Below are 20,540 nucleotides of genomic sequence, written 5' to 3'. Positions count from 1 at the left end.
TTGTGGCGTATGCCACATCCAGTATGTGGGCAGGACTTTAACACGTTTATAGTGTTAAGAACCAGATAAATGTAGCACAACACTTCAATACATGCCATGACAGGGACAAGTCAGCTATGCGTGTTCAGGATAGACAAGATAAATGTCCCCAAACGGGGCGATGATGCAAGGCAGGCAGCATCCATGGAGTCTGTATGATGTTGGTCTCATCCTCTAACCTCCCAACGTTCCCCACTTCAGCAACACTTGTCTCCAACCCATGCCTTAGCACTTACTAATCCAATGCACCCTAATGTTTTCTGCTTAGCACATAGTGGTGTACTTGCAAGAACACAAAGTGATAAAAGAATGAAAACACTCAACCACTTACAGCCTCCTGAAAGGACACCTGCTAACCAATAAGTAGCCATCTGCAGCACAGGCTGCATGATCTCAGCTTAATTTTCAGAGCTTGAAATATGTTTTTTGCAAGAAAAAAAAAAAAAAAAAAAATTCCAGAGACTTAAGCTAACTTTGCAGTCACACTGTTGTCCTGCTGCTGACACCTTGTCCAGAACTACGCTGACCATAGTACAGGTGTAATTTTCTAGCACTGCCCTTCAATAGATTTGCTTTAGGTCACTAAAATTACACATCTTGCCATTCATGATACACACCACTCTAGAAGACATGCTAATTGAAAAATCTTTATTAACATTGGTAGCAAAGTTACAGGTAGCAAGTCATGGTTGATCAGATTAGGTGTAGTCCACGCTACAGCTGGAGTCATTTAGCAGATCATTCTATAGTAGAGAGAGAAAAAAAAAAAAAAAAAAAAAAGTCAACATATTGCCACAGTAAGTTGAATACACAATTTGTGACAGCTCAGCTTTTAACAATTGCAAATCAAGATTAGCAAAACTATTTGTTCACATCTTTGATCTGTTCTCACAACGGTTGAAAAACGAGAGTTAGACTTACCGGTAACTCTGTTTCTAGGAGTCGTCCAGGACAGCACTAGAGAGATAGGCTCCACCTCCAGAGGCAGGAAACACAAACCAGATCTTTAAAGGGCGGTCTCCGTCCCTTCCCCTTCAGTCTTGTAAACGAGAACTTCCCCGGAAACTGCTTCTGTAACGACAAAAACACTTGTCCAGCATTATAACAGCATATAGGGAGGGAATCCATGCTGTCCTGGACGACTCCTAGAAACAGAGTTACCGGTAAGTCTAACTCTCGTTTTCTCTAGTCGTCTGTCCAGGACAGCACTAGAGAGGATCAACGAGAACTTACCAGATTAGGGGGGGGACTACCGCTTGAAGGACCTTTCTCCCAAACGCTTGGTCTTGCGCTGAGATAAGGTCCAATCTGTAATGCTTCATAAACGTCGAGTAGCTTGACCAAGTTGCTGCTCGACAAATTTGTTCTGGTGTTGCTCCAGCTCGCTCTGCCCATGAGGTCGATAGCGCCCGTGTGGAGTGAGCCATGGGGGAAAAAGGACATTCCATTTTCATTCCTTTGTAGGCTTCTACAATAGCTTGTTTGATCCACCTTGCAATTGTATTTTTTGAAGCTTGTGACCCCAATTTTTTACCCGCATGTAAGACAAATAATGCATCTGATTTTCTAATGTTTTTTGACATCTCCAGATATTGTAAGACACAGGCTCTCACATCCAGTTGGCTGAACTCAACCTCCTTAGGATTAGTGGGAGACCCACAGAACGAAGGCAAAACAATTTCCTGTGTTCTGTGGAATTTTGTCACTACTTTGGGTAAAAACCCAGGGTCCGTGCGCAACACCAGCCTATCCTCAAAAATTTGTAAAAACGGCTCTTTCACCGAAAGTGCCTGAAGCTCGCTAATGCGTCTGGCTGTGGAAATAGCCACTAGGAACACCGTTTTAAGCGTGATCCATCTCAAGGAAGGTTCTTCCAGAGACTTTTTTACCCATCCCTGTAATACAATTGACAGGTCCCATTTGGGTAAAATTTTGAAAGGAACAGGTTTAATCCTGGTCAACCCCTTAAAGAACCTGCTAACTAGCGGGTCTATCGCCAGAGGTTGATCCAAAAAAAACCCCTTATCCACACCGTCTTGTAAAAATTCCAAGACTGTTGGGATACTTATAGACACCTTTTTAGTGTCCAACCATGAACAAAAAACTTTCCAGTATTTAACATAAATTGCTTGGGTTACCTTCTTTCTACTAGAAAGAAGTGTTTTAATCACCCTATCTGAGAGTCCCTTAGACCTCAAGAGACTCTCTTCAGACGCCAGGCCGATAACTTTAGGGTCTGTAGTTCTTGTAACAGAACTGGACCCTGAGACAGCAGATCCTCCCTCTCGGGCAGTATGAGGGGAGGTTCGTCTGTCAGGCCCAGCAGCACCGAGAACCATGGTCTCTTCGGCCAGTACGGAACCACTAGTATCAATGTGGTCTGTTCCTGCAAAAATTTCCTCAGTACTAGAGGAATTAACTTGAATGGGGGGAAGGCGTAACAAATGTGAAAAGCCCAGCTTTGTGCCAAAGCATCTATCCCTCTTGCCCCTGCCTCCCTCTCTAGGGAAAAGTATACTGGGACCTGGGTGTTCGCTTTCCTGGCGAACAAGTCCACTTCCGGAAGACCCCATTTGCGCACTAACATCTGGAAAATCTCCCTGTTTAGTGACCATTCTGATTCGTACACCCGGTGTCGACTCAGAAAGTCCGCCAGGTGGTTGTCCACCCCTTTTAGATGGACCGCTGAAAGCGATTTTAGGTTTTCTTCTGCCCAATGCATGATCGTACTTGTTAGCTTGATCAAGGACGGGCATCTTGTTCCTCCCTGCTTGTTTAGGTAGGACACCGTCACTATACTGTCCGAGAGGACCTGTACATGGTGGTCCTTCAGATCCCTGACGAACACCCTTAAGGCTTCCCAGACTGCCTGCAACTCCCTCCAATTGGCTGACCTCTGGGACTGTGTCTTCCCCCAGCATCCTTGGGCTACCTTCGACCCCAAGTGGGCCCCCCAGCCCCAAGCACTGGCATCCGTGGTGATGCGAACAGACACTGGAGGAGACCACCAAAGACCCCTTACTAGGTTCTCTTCTCTCTTCCACCACCAAAGAGACCTTTTGGTCTTTGAGGATAGATGGATAGTCCTGTCCAGGGACTCTTGTGTCCCGTCCCAACTGTCCAGAATATTGGCCTGGAGACACCTGAAATGAGCTCTTGCCCAAGGAACTGCAGGGATTGTTGCCACCAATAGGCCCAACCCTGCCATAGCTGACCTGATGGAAATTGTCTGATTGGACTGCAGGAAGGTTACCATGTCTTTCACCTTTATCACTTTTTCCTCCGTGAGGAAGACTCTGACACTGAATCCACCAGAAAACCTAGATACTGTAAGACCTGTGTTGGTATCAGGTGTGACTTCTCTTGGTTTATCAACCACCCCAACCTTTTTAGGCAAGAGATAGCTACTCTCAGATCTCCCTGCAGTTGGAGCTTTGAGGGGGCAAAAAATAAAAGGTCGTCCAAGTACGGTATGACAGCGATCCCTTTCAGTCTTAGGGGAGCCAATGCTTCTGCCAGGACCTTGGTGAAAATCCTGGGGGAAGAAGACAGACCGAAAGGCAGAGCCCTGAATTGGAGGTATCGAATCTGACTTCCCCAAAGAATCGCTATCCTCAAATACTTTTGAGAGTCTTCTCGAATCGGGATGTGAAGATACGCGTCCCTTAGCCATGAAACAATTTGGAGGGAGTACTGATCTTACTGTAAAAATTGTTTCCATCCGGAATTTCCTGTAAGTTACCCACTTGTTCAGTAACTTCAGATTCAAGATCAACCGGAATTTGCCTGACGGTTTCCTTACTACAAACACGTGTGAATAGAAACCGTGATTTATTTCCTGTGGCGGAACTGGCACTAGAACCCTCTGATCTATTAAATCGCCAATTTGCGACAGCAAAGCTGACGCTTTCTGGGGGTCTTTGGGAGGTTTGGTCAGACACATCCTTGCAGGTGGGACGTGTGTGAACTGTATTTTGTAACCCTCCCTGATGATCCTCCGGACAAAAGGACTTGGGGTAGCGTATTCCCACTGTGGGAGGAACTGCCCCAGTCTCCCCCCCACAGGAACCGCGTCACTGGGATTTAGTGGTTTTTTTAGAAGAGGAAAAGAGATTGCTTTTCTGTTTTCCTCCCATCCACTGTTTCTTAGAGGTTGACTCCTTAGAGGACTGTCCTGGTGACTGTCCCTGCCTTTGAGGACGAAAAAAGCGTTTGCCTGTAGTCTTCTTAGGTTTGACAGGAAAAGCCTTTTTCTTGTCTGCAGTACGGTCCAGGACTTTCTCAAGATCCTGTCCGAACAGAAGGTCTCCCTCAAAGGGGATGCCACATAACCTCACTTTTGAGGCTGAGTCTCCCGACCAAGACTTCAGCCAAAGTGCCCTACGTGATGAATTTACGAGGGCAGTGGTCCTGGCTGACAATTTAACAGACTCCGCAGAGGCATCTGCTATATAGCCTGCTGCTTTATGTAGCATAGGAAGGGAATCCAGAATTTCCTTTCTGGAGGTCCCCCCTTCCAAGTGGCCTTGTAATTGTTCCAGCCAGACCTCTAAGTTGCGAGCCACTATTGTCGTGGCCATTGCAGGTTTTAAGTTATTCATGGTTACTTCCCATGACCTTTTTAACAGTACTTCCATCCTTTTATCCATGGGTTCCTTTAGAACACCCATGTCCTCAAAGGCGAGATCTGTTGACTTTGCACACTGGGAAAAAGCTGCGTCTACCTTGGGCACCTTATTCCAAACACAAGAGGGGTCCTCGCTGAAGGGGAATCTCCGCTTCATGCTTTTAGGAAAAAATAATTTTCTCTGGTTCCTCCCACTCTTTGATTGAGTCTACCAGTGTGCTATGAACCGGAAAGACCCTAACTGAATCAGTTTTAAGGGTCTGATACATCCGGTCATGCAAGGACAGGGAGACTGGCTCCTCTGATTTCGAGCGTCTCATAAATTACCCCCAGTAAGGCATCAACCTCCTCGAGTGAGAGCCTGCATCTGGGAGAGCTTGACCCTTGAACAGGAACATCTCTGGATGATGCCGCCTCACTTAGGCCATCCAGAGAATCAAGTTCCTCCTCCTCTGATTCGTCACCTACAACTGGGGTGGAAGCAGAGGGAACTGCGGCTGGTTTTGGGGTATCAAGGTTCGCTAACATTGCTTTGATGGATTCCATTTCTTTCTGTACTCCAGAAATCAAATCCTTACAAGCTCCCGTAGCTTCCTTATAGACCAATTTGTCTATGCATGATTTACAAAGGGGCTTAGACCATCCTTCTTTAAATTTAGCCATACATGAAGGACATCTCTTCTTCCCCCCTGACCTCTCTGGTTCTTTGGGCAGAGCCTAAGGCAAGAGAAGGAGAGAAGAAGGAAGGGAAAAAACAAACAAGCCAACGTCAGCGAAACCTTTAGCAAAAATAGGACGCCTTCACCAAACACCTATGTGCACCCCACCAACCGCTAACAGGATTCGCAAGACTCTTTAGTCCGGATCCTGTTTGAGAGAGAGAGGGAGGGAGGAAAAAAAAAAACACACCTGGACCCTTTCAAAATGCCTATGCATTGATTAGTCCATTACTCCCCCCCCCTCTCTCCCAGCCCTGTAGGTACAAGACACCTCTGTGTTTGCCTACCTGAGCTGGTTCGGCTCCACTGCCACTCTCCACTGCATCCATTTCGTTCAGAACACGCCTGAAGGCTTCCCCTCGTAACGGCGATGAAGCGATGCAGCACGAACGCTTGAAGCACTTAACCGTCTGGAGGCTTCCCTTCGTAATGGCGATAAAGCGCGAACGCCTCGTGGCTGCGGCTTTTTATAATAGCCGCCAAGGTCCCGAAAGTCCACGCTCACCGCGCGACCCGGAACCGGTAGTGGATTGCCGGAAGTCCTCTATCCTCCTCCTGTGATGCACAGGCCGGAACTCGAAGCCTGTGCCCGCCCCCCGCCAGACTTCGCGCCCAATTTAGAAACCTACTGTCAGGCGGGGAAACTAACGCCCTCCCCGGGCTTCAGAAGGAGAACGCCGGTTCGAAGCTGCAGTCAACCCGACCGGAGGACTTCAAAAACGTCCGTTTACCAACAGGTAATCCGAACTCCTTCCCCGTCTCTTATGGGCTATCCCACCGTCAGGGGAAGGGGAGCTCCAGATCCAGCCTCCTCCTCCGGTGGAGGAAACACAAAGACTGAAGGGGAAGGGACGGAGACTGCCCTTTAAAGATCTGGTTTGTGTTTCCTGCCTCTGGAGGTGGAGCCTATCTCTCTAGTGCTGTCCTGGACAGACGACTAGAGAAAAAAGGTTTATATCATCCTTTATAATGTTTGTTGGGGTGGCTAGAACACAATACCAGCTACAGCCAGGTCTTCAGTGCATCTGGATCCCTTTTTTAATTGAAGATGGGGGACCCCCCCCACCCCAACACACACACATACAAACTACACACCATATGTCACCATAGTGAAAGCTTCCTGTAAGCATGCCAAGCTAGTCAGGGCTCTAATCTGGGTGACAAGCCAGTAAGAGTTTACAATACTTTTAACATAAGGCTTTAAAGCACATTTCCCGCCAATGGGGGGAGCCACACACCCCACCAACTCCCAATAAATGGGCTGGAAAGCCTTCAGTGTCACATAGGGGACTTGTTTACCAGAAACTACCTGCCATTTACCAATTGGAATCTTTTTTGTAAGGCAGTCTGGCATAACGATTTGAGTTACCAACCCAGAATGCATGCTGTGCCAAGTGAAGGACACAGCTTCCATATTTTATCAAGAGGTACAAATTTTCCCCACATACACTTGCTTAAAAGTAGAAGCAAAAAATAAAAAAAAAGCCAACACTTTCACTCTAACCAAAACTAGATGGGGGGCCCTCTTGCACAATACTCCTGTTTGAGCAGCTTTCTGTATTCATTTGCGTATATTTTCGCATACATGCGTGCAACAACTTATTCCTGCATTCTAGTTCACAATATGCAATGGCCATTTGTGTATTCAGTGTCAATTAGGCCTGAGCTTTTTCAAGCTGCAGTGTGCAAAAGGCTCAGTGCTAAAGCAAAAGCTACAAGATACTGGATTTGACCTGTAGAGGTTTTCTGCTCTTCATTGTTAGGTTCAATTTCTCCATTTTGTATTGGTTCCTCATTGGCTGGTGTGTCCTAAAAATAAAAAATAAGTCGATTTGAGTGACGTTCTGCTTTAAAGTTACCTAGTTTTTAAAGCTACAACTTAAGCAATGTCAACCACTCAGAAGTCATGTAAAGTGCTGAATTCAGCAAACCAGTATGATTTAAAATTGAAATTACAACTTAATTGAAATGTAGCCAGCCAAAACCTCACCTTGTTTGCATCCTCATGCTACAAAGACAGTTTTACCACACTACAAACTGTCACCTTAACTTAAGTGAAGCCAAATTCTGCCCCTCTATCCCAGCACAGATGTCCTGTGAGCTCAAGCTCCCTTGGTGTTCCATCTTCAGCCATCTTTACTGCCAATGGTGGAATGATGCAACTCACATGTGCCCTGCCCCCCCACTTCTGTTTGAGCCATATGTACATAACTATTTTTATCTTTTGCTACTCACTTGTGTACATTCCTTCAGCATCAAAACGCCATCCTTCTCTTCTACTTCCACATCACTTTCAGTGTCATTTTTGGATCTGTTTTCTTCACTGTCAGAGTCGGACGACTTACTGGGCTAGAGACAATTAGAACACTTACACACCAGAGATAGTGTTTAAAGTACACCTGTCATGAGAGAAATGTGGTCTACCTTCTAGAGGCCTTTGGCTTCCTCATCTGACTCAATTGAAGTCAAAACCTTGACATTACCAGTATAAATACCAATGTCGTCCTTCACACTACTACCAGAAATGTGCAATCCAAATAACCTTGGTAAGCAAGCAAGCATGTACGTTTCCATACAAGATCGAAATGGTGTGAATGCTCCTAAACAATACTATTAGTGACTCAAAGTGAAAATAAGCGGTCCACTATAAACAAACATGAGACAGTCTTCACAGAAACTTTCCCACTTCCACAAAACCTCTGTGCTCACCTCATGTATGGCTCAACATCCAATATGGGTTTAGGTGGTCCATCCTTCCAGGGACTCAGATCCCGACTCATATGGGGATGAAGTAGACAAAAGCCTCCAATAATGTAGTGCCATTAAGATTAAAATAACTGCTTACATCTCACTACAGCAATCTGCGCACAAATAGATTGTTTTCTGCCTCTTGTCACATGATGCATAGGATGTGGCCAGAGTACACAGCAGACCAGAAGTGATGTGGAAAAACGGCATTAGCCATTTGTGCACAGCTTGCTGTAGTGAGAAGCAGAACTATCATTTTGAACACCAGTGCAAGTTAACTTTGTAAGAAATCACTTGCCTCATATGTAGGGTCATCCTCTTGATCCTCATCTGGTAGGTCTTCAGCCATGAATGTTACCCAATTGTGATACTCCTCTTCACACTCCATGTCATCTTGTTTCCGCTTGCTCCCTTTACCATGTGGTTTTAAAGGAGATTTCCTAATCTCTGTAAGTAAAAGCTTCTGTTTGTACACTTTCATATTGCATTACTCCCAACCCGTAGTCATGCATTTCGCTTACCATCAGAGCATTCAGCATTTCCTATTTTTTCTGCAGCATGATACCCCAAGGCACACTGTAGTCTGTATGGAGTGACGAAAAGAATAAGTCTAGCCAAGCGCCCAATTCTCTTTTTGCCACTCAAAAAACGCCTTCTGGGAGACTGCATCTGATCAGCAATACCAATTTTTTCTACTTCAGTGAAGCCAGCAAATGATGCAATCTTTTTCAGAATTACAAACTGAATAAAAAAAAAAAAAAAAAAAAAAAAAAAAAAAAGTTGTAGATTAAAAATAAAGCATAGCAAACCTAGGCTGTGTCAACACTTAAGAGCAAAAAATGTTTAAATAAATATAGTTGAGCTGCACAGATTTACAGATATAGGTTTGAAAGCAGCACACAAATTACAAACTGGTTTTGGTAGAGTGTAATAGTCCTTACCACATATTTCAGAGGCCATATGCGGGAAATCCTTAAGAGGAGCGACTTAATAAAGCCTTGGCTCTCAGCTGGCACAGAGGACTTTGCCTGAAACAAACATGGATGCCCAAAAATCAGATTCAGAGAAACAAAGCAGAAAATCAATATGAATGGTTTTAGGTTGTGAGGCATATACAAAGCTCAAATTTCTCTCCCCCCCCCCAGATGCAGATGCTTTTTGGTCTCCATTTACTGGGAAACCTACAAACCCATATGGGGCATCGCCCAGGAGAGCCAATCTGTGTGAGCCGGTCAGGGACCAGTTAAACTTCTTTCCCATGGGAATATACTTTGCAGCGAGTTTACATGCAGTCACTTAGAACAAAAGTGGGGATTCTTCAGTGTTCATTGATGCAAATATTGCCTCCTAGTCCAAATCCTGGAGAGCAGCCCTCATTCTTGGAAAATTTGCTCTTAAAGTTAAAATTTTTTATCTTACCCATATGAGTTTATTGCATACAGTGAACATTAAATGAAATCATGTTATGGTCACTGCAACCCAGAAGTTTTACAGGAATATTGGTAATAAGCTCGCTCTGTATGGTTTGAGATTGCCAGGTCCCACAGTGCTTCATTCCTAGTCAGGCCTCAAAACAGGACCATAAAATAGGTTTATACATTTTTGCCCTTTAACTGTCCCAGAAGGGACATTACACTGGTCAGGGAAAAAGAAAAAAAAAAAAAAAACCTCCTCGCCAAAACTGGTCTACAAACTCCATTGACAAACTTTTGCAGTACATGTATGGATGCAGGCAGCACCCCCCACCCCCACATTACTCTGGAAACTTCCATACATCACTGCAGAGCGATCCACTAAATGGTCATCTTACCTGTGTTCATACTCATGCCATCCTGAGGCTGCATTTATATGCATCTTAGATACTGCCTGGAGGTGCAATTTATACCTTTACTGGTTGCCTACATGCAAGTTTTCCATATTTTCAACAGAGGGAGAACCAAACTGATCTGGTCCTACCGACAGTGTCAGAAATTGTATACAAGTTCCCAAAGAACTAGTTCCCTGCAAAACATGTCAAGCTTCCTTTAAATATTAAAGTTTAAACTTCTGCAAAGCCATGATGTAGTTGTCAGGGCTACCCATTTTGCATCCCTGATCCAGGCAGCTGAACTACTACAAGTTTTTTTTTTTTTTTTTTTATATGCAATTTTAAACTTTATGCAGAAATAAAATTGTCCATTAGTGCCTATAAAGTCCATTTTCCAGCTACTCCATTTTCATTGCTTCATCAATTAGGGCGTGACACGTTACTCCATCATATACCCACAATACCATTCTGTGTTGATGTACTTTGCTTTTCACATCAATCATCAAGTATGACCCTAGAATTATTGCTCTAACTCCATTGCATGGTTCATGCACAGAGGATCAGGTTAGCATTCATGAATGTGTACATGCAGATGGCTTGACAATTTCGTTTTTAAACTCCAACTTGTTGAAACAAAATAAAAAGGAGTCTGATAAGCTTGACACAATGACAGCAACAGGTTCTCTTTGAGACAGTGGTCTATTAGAGTGATAAAACACCAAAAGAGGTTTTACAAATGCTGGCATGGAATTGTGTGCAGGTCTGCCAACCTTAATCTGCACACACACGTGGCCCTTCAAATTAGGTTTTGTACATTTTCAGAAATCAGTCCCACTGGATTCCATCCCACCACAGGTAGGACTGAATAAGCCAGAATTCTTACCTTTGTGTGCGCACCTGTGGAATTGTGGCCTTGCATTTGTCTCCTTGTTAAGGAGAAAGCCAAAATATCAGCTATACTAGTTCATGGCACACAATATTGATTGAAAAAAGCCTGCAGTTTTTATTCCTGGCTGTTAAAATGTGTAGCACTAACCCCAGAGGAGCTGCTGGTTATTTTTGGGCTTACTGTTACCTTCCATTCTCCTTGCGACACGTCTAAGGGGGGGATGTCCTGTGGTAGATGACCCAGTAACTTGAGGCTTGCAAATAAAATCCATTCAAATGGATCTATTGTCAAACTCAAACCATTGAACAGTCTTTCAACTTGAGATCAGAGGGTTGGAGAGGGAAGTTCCGGTACTCTCAATGTCCAAAAACCATTAAAGAATTTGCTTACTTTGACTGCATCCAGAGAATAGCCATACGCAGTTGGATGAACACTCAATTTGGACAGTCCCTCTCACAAGGCCTAGCAGCCAACAAGGTGCTTACCCAGGAACAAAGTCTTTGTCACCGACGTTGCAGAACGTGCAGGGAAACTAAGCTTTGGAATACCTGTAGGATACCTGGATCTTTCAGCCTGCTTGGCAATATCCACAAGACCATATTCTTTCGGTAACTTCAGCCTTTCCAGGCTCTTAAGAAAACCAACCCGTACGTGGTGTTCTTCTAAAGAGTCCTCCACTGGAATGCTCAAAGTACAATGGGTCTCTCACGAACCAGAGACAGCATCCAACCACCTCAGAATCCTTTTTTGTTTTCTTGCCCTGGGCTAGCTAGCCCCGAGGCATTACAGTCAGGTGGATCCATGGCCTTCCTAGGGGCTGGTCAGGAGGACCAGGGCCATGTAATCAGTACATACTGGACCGGAACCCTGAACCATGTGACTTCAGCACAATAAATACCCTCTCCCAGAGGGCACAGCGAGAGGGCCACTCCCACTGACCTGGCTCCAAGGGAGAGAGTAATTTAGACACCTGACCAGACCCTAGTTCCACACCTGCCAGAAGAGACAGTGCCCCCTGTGGCCAGGCTAAACATTTCACAGTCCAGTCAGACTGATACAGAAGTTGAATTTAAGACAAATAAACCCAAACCTAACTGCAGTTTAGACAAAGTTTAATTTTGAAAAACATAGTGCATGCTCTTCAGGTGCCCGCTGCTACATGGAGCATGAAGTTCCTAGTCACTTTAGATTTCCAGCTGGAACCAACATGCAGGTTGGAAGGCTCTCAGTCTATGCAATAGTATAGGGAGTAGTATTTAGTCACCTCCAGCTGAACTTAAAATTTTGTAATGTTGGTTTTTTAGCTCCTGGAAACCATTTCCTTCCAATGGAGTGTGGAACTGTGGATGCCCAAATACTTGTATCCACACAAGTATTTCACATGCAGTGTGCAAGTAAAAGACCTTCTCTGCAGCCACCAACTCCCCATTACTTACCTGGGCCCCATCTCAATCCAGCAATGTACACAAGAGCCTCAGTTCTCCAGGGACTCTCCCTCATTGGCTGAGAAAGCAGGAACCATTACCTCCTCTGCTGTCAGTTACAGCCAATGAGGGGCTGAGCTGTAGCTCTAAATCAGGGATCCTCAAACTACGGCCCTCCAGCTGTTGTGAAACTACACATCCCATGAGGCATTGTAAAACTGACATTCACAGACATGACTAGGCATGATGGGAATTGTAGTTCCTTAACAACTGGAGGGCCATAGTTTGAAGACCCATGCTCTAAATGGACAGGCAGAACTGAGGCTCAGGAATGAGCCTGCTTGGGTGCCCCCATTGCAAGCTGCAAAGAGTGAATTTTACAGCAAGATGCGCATTTCAGATACACAATTGGTCCATAAGAGGCCATCTACATTAACTGCATCTCATTCCTAAACAGAGGGTGGGGTGCCACAATGTAAATTTAGAAACAGCTATGCAGACTTCCTGACATAAGGATTTTACAAAAAACAAACAAAAAAAAAAAAAAACACCCCGTTCTTGAATGGTCTACACATTCCAGTGGTTAGGTCAAGGTGTATGTGCCATCTGGCCTACTACGAAGCTGCAGTATCTTCACCACTCATGAACAGAGTGGCTTGGAGTCACATCACACAAGTCCTCTTATATGTTGCCAACTACTAGCTACAAACAGTTGTGAAGCCATCTGAAGTTTTATGCAGTATTTTGCAGTAATTTGTCATAAAATGATCTGATCTCATCTAAAGCCAAGGGACACAGTGGGGGAAGATCTGAAATGAGGGGGAATCTCTGCTGATTTTATCATCCAATCATGTGCAAGCTAAAATACCAAAATTTCCTTGCATGTGGATCTACAGCAACTGCACTTGTAGTGCAAAGTGGATTTGCCTTTAGCAAATGACCCCCAATGTGCCAATAAATGTGTTTCTTTAATGAAGACCGCCATTACAAAGTCACAACGCTGGAGGAAAATGAACCCATAGACCAATTTCTTTAATGAAAGCCCACTGGAGTTAGTTTGCACACCTAGCGTCCAGTTACTGAAATTAGTTTGGTAGTGGGTGAGGCCTTGCCACATGCCAGAAGTTTGTCAGGCTATGCAGACTGGCATGCACAGGTGATCCCTGCCCTCTGTTTGGCAATTATAAGCGGGGCTCACTTACAAATACACTGAAAGTTCTCCTGCCCGTCACCCTATATGGTCCTTGAAGCATGCATACTCTGCTCCCATAGACAAGAATATGACAGATAGTTTTACCTTTGTACTTTTTGCAGCATACACCTGATTTGCTTTTTCCTGGTGAACTTTATCCATTAGCTACTGCCAATTCTGTTTACTTGGTTGGGGGTGGGTAACCTAATCCTCTTGTAGTACTATTCAGACAGCATCCCATATGGTCTTAAATAAAAGTGCCAAATTTATGCCATCCATGTGGATGACTCAATACCTCCAGTTTTCCCTCCCCCTTTCTATGTTTGGGATATAGTGCTCTTTTCCTTCAAAGTGAAATCTGCCTTGGGAGGTGCACATTCGACAGCCAGTCAAGATACAGAACATCCCATGAGTCAGTGAGGGGAATATCACCAACAGGTAAAAAACAAAACAAACAAAACAAAAAAACCTATATTTATAGTCACTGGTTGACCAGATTAAGTCCAGTGGTCAGATTAAGGTTACAACACAACTACTTGAGACACCTTTCACACTGCCAGCCTTTCCAGTCACTAGTGATAAAAATAAGCAGCCCCATTCACTCCAGTGTGACAGCCCTTGGGCTGTCACACTGGAGTTGTGTGCTGGCAGGGTGTTAAAGTCCTGCAGCAGCTTCTTTGGAGCTGTGAACTCACCGCTGCTCCCCATTGAAGTCAATGGGGCAGTGCTGTGATACTGCCAGCAAAAACTCTGCTCCTGCTGCATTTTGCAGGTGGATTTAAGCCCTTTTGGGCCACTAGCAGGGGTTTAAAACTGCCCTGCTAGCAGCCGAATAGCGCCACTAAAACAGCACTAAAGAGCTGCGTTTCAACGCCGACACCCCCCACTGCTCAGTGAAAGTGCTCTTAATTTGGTTGTAAACCCTTACAGACCACTTTTACCTACAGGTAAGCCTAGATTAAGGCTTACCTGTAGGTGCAAAAGAATATCTCCTAAACCTACACGGTTTAGGAGATTTGCAAAAGACAGGCAATGCTGTAGACAGCAGCACGCAGGCGGACTGAGCATGCCACTGCCAACGGCGATCACACCATTAGTGGCGGCTCCCATTCACTGGAGTGACATCATCATAGCTCAGGCCAATCAGTGCCAGAGCCACGATACCCAGAAGGAAGATTGACGCTGCGTAGAAGAGGGGACATCGCTGGCTCCTGTATCAGGCAAGTGACACAATGGGCTACTATGTGATGCATAGTAGCCCATTACGCTTTAAAGAGGAAGTAAACCCTGATGGGTTTTACTTTGTAAAGCAATCATTGTGCAACCAATATTACCTAGCATGTTTCTAGGGTGGTGTCAATACAGCCTTTTCACGAGTACTTGTGAAAATGCTGATACATTTGTAGTGCAATTGGAGTCCATACAAAATTAAAGGGCTCAAGTTGCACTACAAATTAATTGCACCAGCTTTGAACAGGAATGCAGTGCAATTCCTGTCCAAATCACATGCAGTTTCACCACACTGCTTCTCCGATTGTCAGATTTCAGCCTGGGTTCACAAAGATGGCTTGCACCTGAGGGTACTTTGTCAAGTAATTGCCAGACTATTGTTCCCAATTCTTACTGGCAGTCTGACTGGAATGGTACCAGCTGTTTGGAGAAAAGCCAATGTAGCACCAAGATTTAAAATAGGGCCACAATACATTCCTGGGAATTACAGACCAGTTAACCCAACATCAATAGTATGCAAGCTCTTGGAGGCGATAAGGGACTATATACACACAAAGATTTTAGTAATGAAAACGGCATTATTAGCAGTAATCAGCATGGATTCACAAAGAACCATTCTTGCCAAACCAATTAACCTATGAGGTGAGCTGCCATCTAGATATTGGAAGTCCCGTAGACATGGTGTATCAGGATTTTGCAAAAGCATTTCATACAGTTCCCCATAAACATTTACTGTACAAAGTAAGGTCCATAGGGCGAGTACATGGATTGAAAACTGGCTACAAGGGCGAGTTCAGAGGGTGGTGATAAATGGGGAGTACTCAGAATGGTCAGGGGTGGAAAGTGGGGTGCCCCAGGGTTCTGGAGGATGGGGTGAACAGCTAAATTTTTGCATTTGCAGACGATACCAAGCTAAGCAGGGCAATAACTTCTCTGCAGGATGTTGAAACCCTGCAAGTAGATAAACAAGTTAATAGGGTGGGCAGCTACATGGCAAATGAGGAAAAAATTAACCACTTAAGCCCCAGACCATTTTGCAATTTGGCACTGCGTCACTTTAACTGACAATTGCGGTCATGCGACGTGGCTCCCAAACAAAATTGATGCCCCCCCCCCCCCCCAAAGCTCTTTTGGCGGTATTTGATCACCCTTGCGAAAAAAAAAAAAAAAAAAACACACACACACACACACACACACACACCACAATAAGCGTTCGATTGGTTTGCGCAAAAGTTATAGCATTTTTCTTACTAGTAATGTCGATCAGCAATTTTTTATCATGACTGAAACATTATGGCAGACACTTCACACATTTTTGGGACCATTGTCGTTTATACAGCAATCAGTGCTATATGCAAATGCACTGATTCCTGTGTAAATGACACTGGCAGTTAAGGCGTTAAGTGTCCTGGGGCGTGTTTCTAACTGGGGAGGTGTGGCTGTGTATCACACGTCACTGATCTCTGCTCCCAATGACAGGGGAGCAGAGATCAGTGACACTGTCACTAGGCAGATGCTGTTTACATTAGCATCTCCGTGTGAGACGATAGAGTCCACGGGACCCGCGATCTGACTAACTGAGGTCCCGACCGGTGTGCGATGGCACAGCAGCAAGTTTAAGAGGGATGTACAGATATTTCTATTTGAGTGCCCATGCCATTCTGCCAACATACACCGGTCAGAAGTGGTTAAAATGCATTTGGGGTGGCAAACACATGAATGCAATCTACCCACTGGGGGAAACAAGGTTGGAAAAGGACCTGGGGGCCCCTAGTAGATAGGCTCAGCAATGGCATGCAATGCCAAGCTGCTGCAAGTAAATAAAAGGACGTTAGCATGCATTAAAGAGGGATCAACGCAAGATAAAGCAGTAATTCTCCCACTCGAATCTGGTCCAGCCTCACCTGGAGTATGCCATCTAGTTCTGGGCACCAGTCCTCAGGAAGGATGTGCTGGAAATGGAGTACAGAGAAGGGCAACAAAAAATACAAAAATGGACTGGAGGATGTTATGAAGAAAGGTTACAAGCACTGAACGTATTCTCTGGAGAAGAGACACTTGAGAGGGGATACAATTTCAGTTTAGAAATATACTGGTGGGGACTGCACAATAGGGATAAAAAAAAAAAAAAAAAAAAAAATACATTTCCTCAGAAGGGAGGTTAAGACACTTGGCCACTCATTAAAAAGGTTTAAACTTAAACTATAGAGGGTTCTTTGCTGCAAGGATGTGGAATTCCCTTCCACAGGCAGTGGTTTCAGCGGGGAGCAGATAGTTTAAAGAAATTATTAGATAAGCACCTGAATGACCACAACATACAGGGATATACAGTGTAGTACTGACATAATCACACATAGGTTGGATGCATCTTTCAACCCCACCTACTATGCAACTATGAGGGGGTTTAGTTTCCTGCAGAAAAAGCAGAAGTGATTTGTAACACCGCTATATGCCCATCCATGTTGCCTGGGGGAGACTGAAATTGGCAGGTGGTGATATCAAAAAAGTTACCTTGGGGTTTGGTGCATTAAAGGCTTAATTACTGCCAACTGTTAACAGTTTTAATACTAGAATTAGATTTTTATTCCAGTACCTGTAGCAAAGGGCAATCAAAGGTGGTACTGATCTGCACAAGTTGTCAAAGTCACTGCCTGCGCTAGTAGCAATCTGTAGCAAAGTCAACTTTTTGTTAAGACAAGAAATCCTATTGTGAGGTCTGTACAAAATTGTTACAGTATAACAAAGATATGCACAATGATTAAAGTGTAAGCAACCTGTGACTTGTTTCATGCAGCTTCACAGCTATACAAGACATGTGCTGTAGGGCAAGCAGAGACTATATACAGTACAATGCCCACACACCTCTTAGAATACAAATAAAGTAAAAGAATCAGACTGCATGGTGTAGCATTGCTGATGGGGAAAAAAAAAAGGCAGCTGTAACATGTCGGGAAGATGCAGGTCAACCAACTGCTCCATTTCACCCCCCCCCCCCCACTCACTTGTGCTCCCACCCTTGGTGTCTGGACATCAGCACCAGAGTATACACAGACCCACCGTATTGGTGTCCGTTCAGGGGGACCTGCAGTGAAACAGGCTGCATTCCACCTGAAGCAACACAGGGCGGGGAACTTGGAAACTCACTACATGTGAGCAAGAGAGGGATCCACTAGAGTCTCTGCAACCACAGGGATAGTTGCCTTTCCTCCAGTGGAAAAGGAACCCTTGGGGAAACAAAATAAATAAAATAGTGATGACAAGGAAGGTCTCACGAGTAGCCGGGGGTGGAACACATGGATATGCAACCACAGGTGGGTACATTCTGGGAGGCCCCTGGAACTAGCATGATGGGCCAAGCATAGATAAAATGATGCTCTGTGCAGTTGGAGGGAAAATAAATGGGCTCAGGGGTTATGTTGTCCTTATAGTGGAAACACTCAGGCTATCAGTGATGTAACAGCTGTCCCTTGTTGGCTCCAAGCTTAACAACTGAATGATTGCACGACTGCCAATTGATCAGTTCTGGAGCGCCAGGCTAGATAGCCAGCTGGCTTCAGCTTTAAGCCATGTGCTGAGAGGTGGAGCCCACCATCACATCAGGTGGCTGGGTGGATCCTTTCAGGGCCTGATGTGCCTTGATGAAACCTGCACTGTGTCTACAAAAGGAGCATTGGTACTACTGCCCAATTGCTGATCTGTTAGAGATATCTTCCAGTAACAGGCGTTGAGCCCCTTGGGTCACCCTACAGTGCTGAGCCTAGCTAAAGGAGCCACTGGGTACAGTGGACAGCAGGGGCCGGCTGCCCCTGGCACAATGGTTTATTGCAGGGGTAGGGGGCACCCTAACGGAAAGGGGGTGCAGTTTGGCATCTTTGCCCTGGGCGCCCTTGTCCCAGCACTGGTGGTCAGCCACAGTTAATCTGGCCTTTATAAACAAGCTACTGAGCTGGCCAGGACCAGCTCTTGGAGTCTATGCCACATTTTCACAACTCTTACTGTAAAGTGATGCAGGAGGGTGCCATCGCAGGCAGATGTCTCTAAAATACAGTGCTAAGTGTTTTTGCAAGCTTCTGGTTGTACCAAACAGGGTTTTCTCCATATCTACCTTTAAGTCTTCAACACCATTCTCTGTGGTTTCTTCTGGCTTTTAATTACAAGAGAAAAAAAATAAAAAATAATTAATGCAAAATAGTCACTGCACATTTTCCCTTACAGTAAGCAATTTAACAGACAAAACCAAAGTAATCCAAAAAAAAAAATGGTAGCCAGATTCTTGGCCTCCTACTCCCACCAATAAACGATTAAACTTGTGTGAGCAATTGTAGCTGGTTTCTCATTAGAGCACTTTTAAAGCATTTTGTATGTGCACTGTAGACAAAAAAATATATATATTGCAGAACAGCCACTAGGGGGTCACACATGCCTGCAAATACAATTGTCAGTGAATCATTTTTTTGCAATATTGCACCGTGATAAGAGTCCCTCATGCTACCAACATTGGTTATAGGATTAGAGCCCATTTACATCTGTGCACGTTACATGCGTTTCCAGTCATTTTGGACTACACTCAAAACATGAGACACTAGGGGCTAAACATTTGTAGCACATCTGATATTCGGTGCATTAGCAGCCTATTGAGGTCAATGAGAAACAGCACAAATGTAGATGGAACCTCAATTTATTGCAAACCCATTGCCACCACAACTGTAGCATCATGTAAAAGGGCTAGGCTGAGAAGCCAAAAGATTTGGGTTTCTGCTCTGGATGCAGGAGGGCCTTGTCCTATTACCGTCATGTAGGTCATGCCAACAAATTTTCTGAAACCTTATAGACAACACTTCTGGCCTTTTTAGGGTTATAGGCTTCAATCAAATGTCAAACACACATATCCCACCAGTATTGCATACACATGTTTAGCATTAATAATAGATTCCATTGGCCAAATTATCAAATTCTGCCCATTGGAATGCACATTCAATTTTCTTTTGAATTTACCTTCAATTATATAGTACAAGGGCCTGTCTGATTGCATACATGTTGAAAGCGTTTTAGGTTTGCCCTCAAAATATGCTTTTGGTAAATCTAAGGACAAATTGGACAAGGTTGTCTAGTGTATGGCAAGCTTTTAGGCACATCAAGCATTCCCCCCCCCCCCCCAATTCAAAGACCACTTTGGATGTATTTTTTTTATTTTTTTCTCAGGTTGTAAATGCTCATGTGTGCATGGACACATAAGCTAATAAAAGTGTTATTACAAAATAAACTACCAACAAAGGCCCTTAGTTTTATTTTATTCAATACAGTTAGTTTGGCTTGATCTTTATCAGTAAATGGTTTGGCTCAAACTTATACATCTGCCATACAATTGCTCTGTTGAAAGATAGACTTACTGGTGAAAATAAAAGAAAGCTAATGCAGCCTTCCCTCAGTAGCTTACCTTTGCATCAACATCTTTTTGGGGACTGGTGCCATTCTGCGCCATTGTTTCTGCTCTACCACAAAAGCCAAACAATGCTTGCTTATAAGTCTCATACCACCTCCTTCTCTGAGCAGACTTAATATAAGCTAAAATACCTACTAAAGAGACACCACATGTGTGGTTAATTCATACTCGTTATATGTTACACCCATTAACTCTTTGGAAGTATCAATTCAAAATGATGGCTCGTGAAATCAGTTATAGACTTCCTATACATAGAAGTCCTAGTTCTTGTTTTGTGGATAGCCACTCATAGTTAAAAAATAAATAAATATTACATTACCAATGCATATAGCAGATTACCTGCAAAACAGGCATCATTGGTGGGACTTGAGCTAGGGTTGGAAAACATGGCCTTAAGGAATTACTCAAACCAGATGCAGTCC

At 44.3% G+C, this 20,540-nt stretch overlaps 1 protein-coding gene across 1 annotated transcript; it reads right to left on the bottom strand.

The window, feature by feature from the left end:
- Window positions 1–673: 673 nt before the first annotated feature.
- On the bottom strand, window positions 674–20,200 carry LOC143976064 (uncharacterized). The gene is made up of 8 exons (XM_077478549.1): window positions 20,113–20,200; window positions 18,781–18,819; window positions 9,075–9,161; window positions 8,655–8,874; window positions 8,432–8,580; window positions 7,621–7,734; window positions 7,119–7,194; window positions 674–782 (listed from the first exon to the last, which is right to left on the bottom strand). The coding sequence occupies exons 1-8, from the start codon at window positions 20,155–20,157 to the stop codon at window positions 778–780; spliced, it is 735 nt and encodes a 244-aa protein (XP_077334675.1). The 5' UTR covers window positions 20,158–20,200; the 3' UTR covers window positions 674–777.
- Window positions 20,201–20,540: the final 340 nt, after the last annotated feature.

The sequence above is a fragment of the Lithobates pipiens genome, unplaced genomic scaffold (assembly GCF_037356315.1).
Source record: "Lithobates pipiens isolate NorthernLeopardFrog02 unplaced genomic scaffold, aLitPip1_a1.2 Scaffold_13, whole genome shotgun sequence".
In the NCBI taxonomy this organism is placed as follows: Eukaryota; Metazoa; Chordata; class Amphibia; order Anura; family Ranidae; genus Lithobates; species Lithobates pipiens.
Note: the sequence above shows the minus strand (reverse complement) of the source record. Positions and strands in the feature narration are given on the sequence as shown.

What these genes read in the sequence shown, in the direction of transcription:
- LOC143976064 (XM_077478549.1), bottom strand. Translation starts at nt 20,157, where the DNA reads ATGGCGCAGAATGGCACCAGTCCCCAAAAAGATGTTGATGCAAAG. An exon ending in ATGGTGTTGAAGACTTAAAG is followed by an intron (nt 9,162 to 18,780) that starts GTAGATATGGAG and finishes TGTTTGTTTCAG; the next exon opens with GCAAAGTCCTCTGTGCCAGC. An exon ending in AAATGCTGAATGCTCTGATG is followed by an intron (nt 8,581 to 8,654) that starts GTAAGCGAAATG and finishes TTTTACTTACAG; the next exon opens with AGATTAGGAAATCTCCTTTA.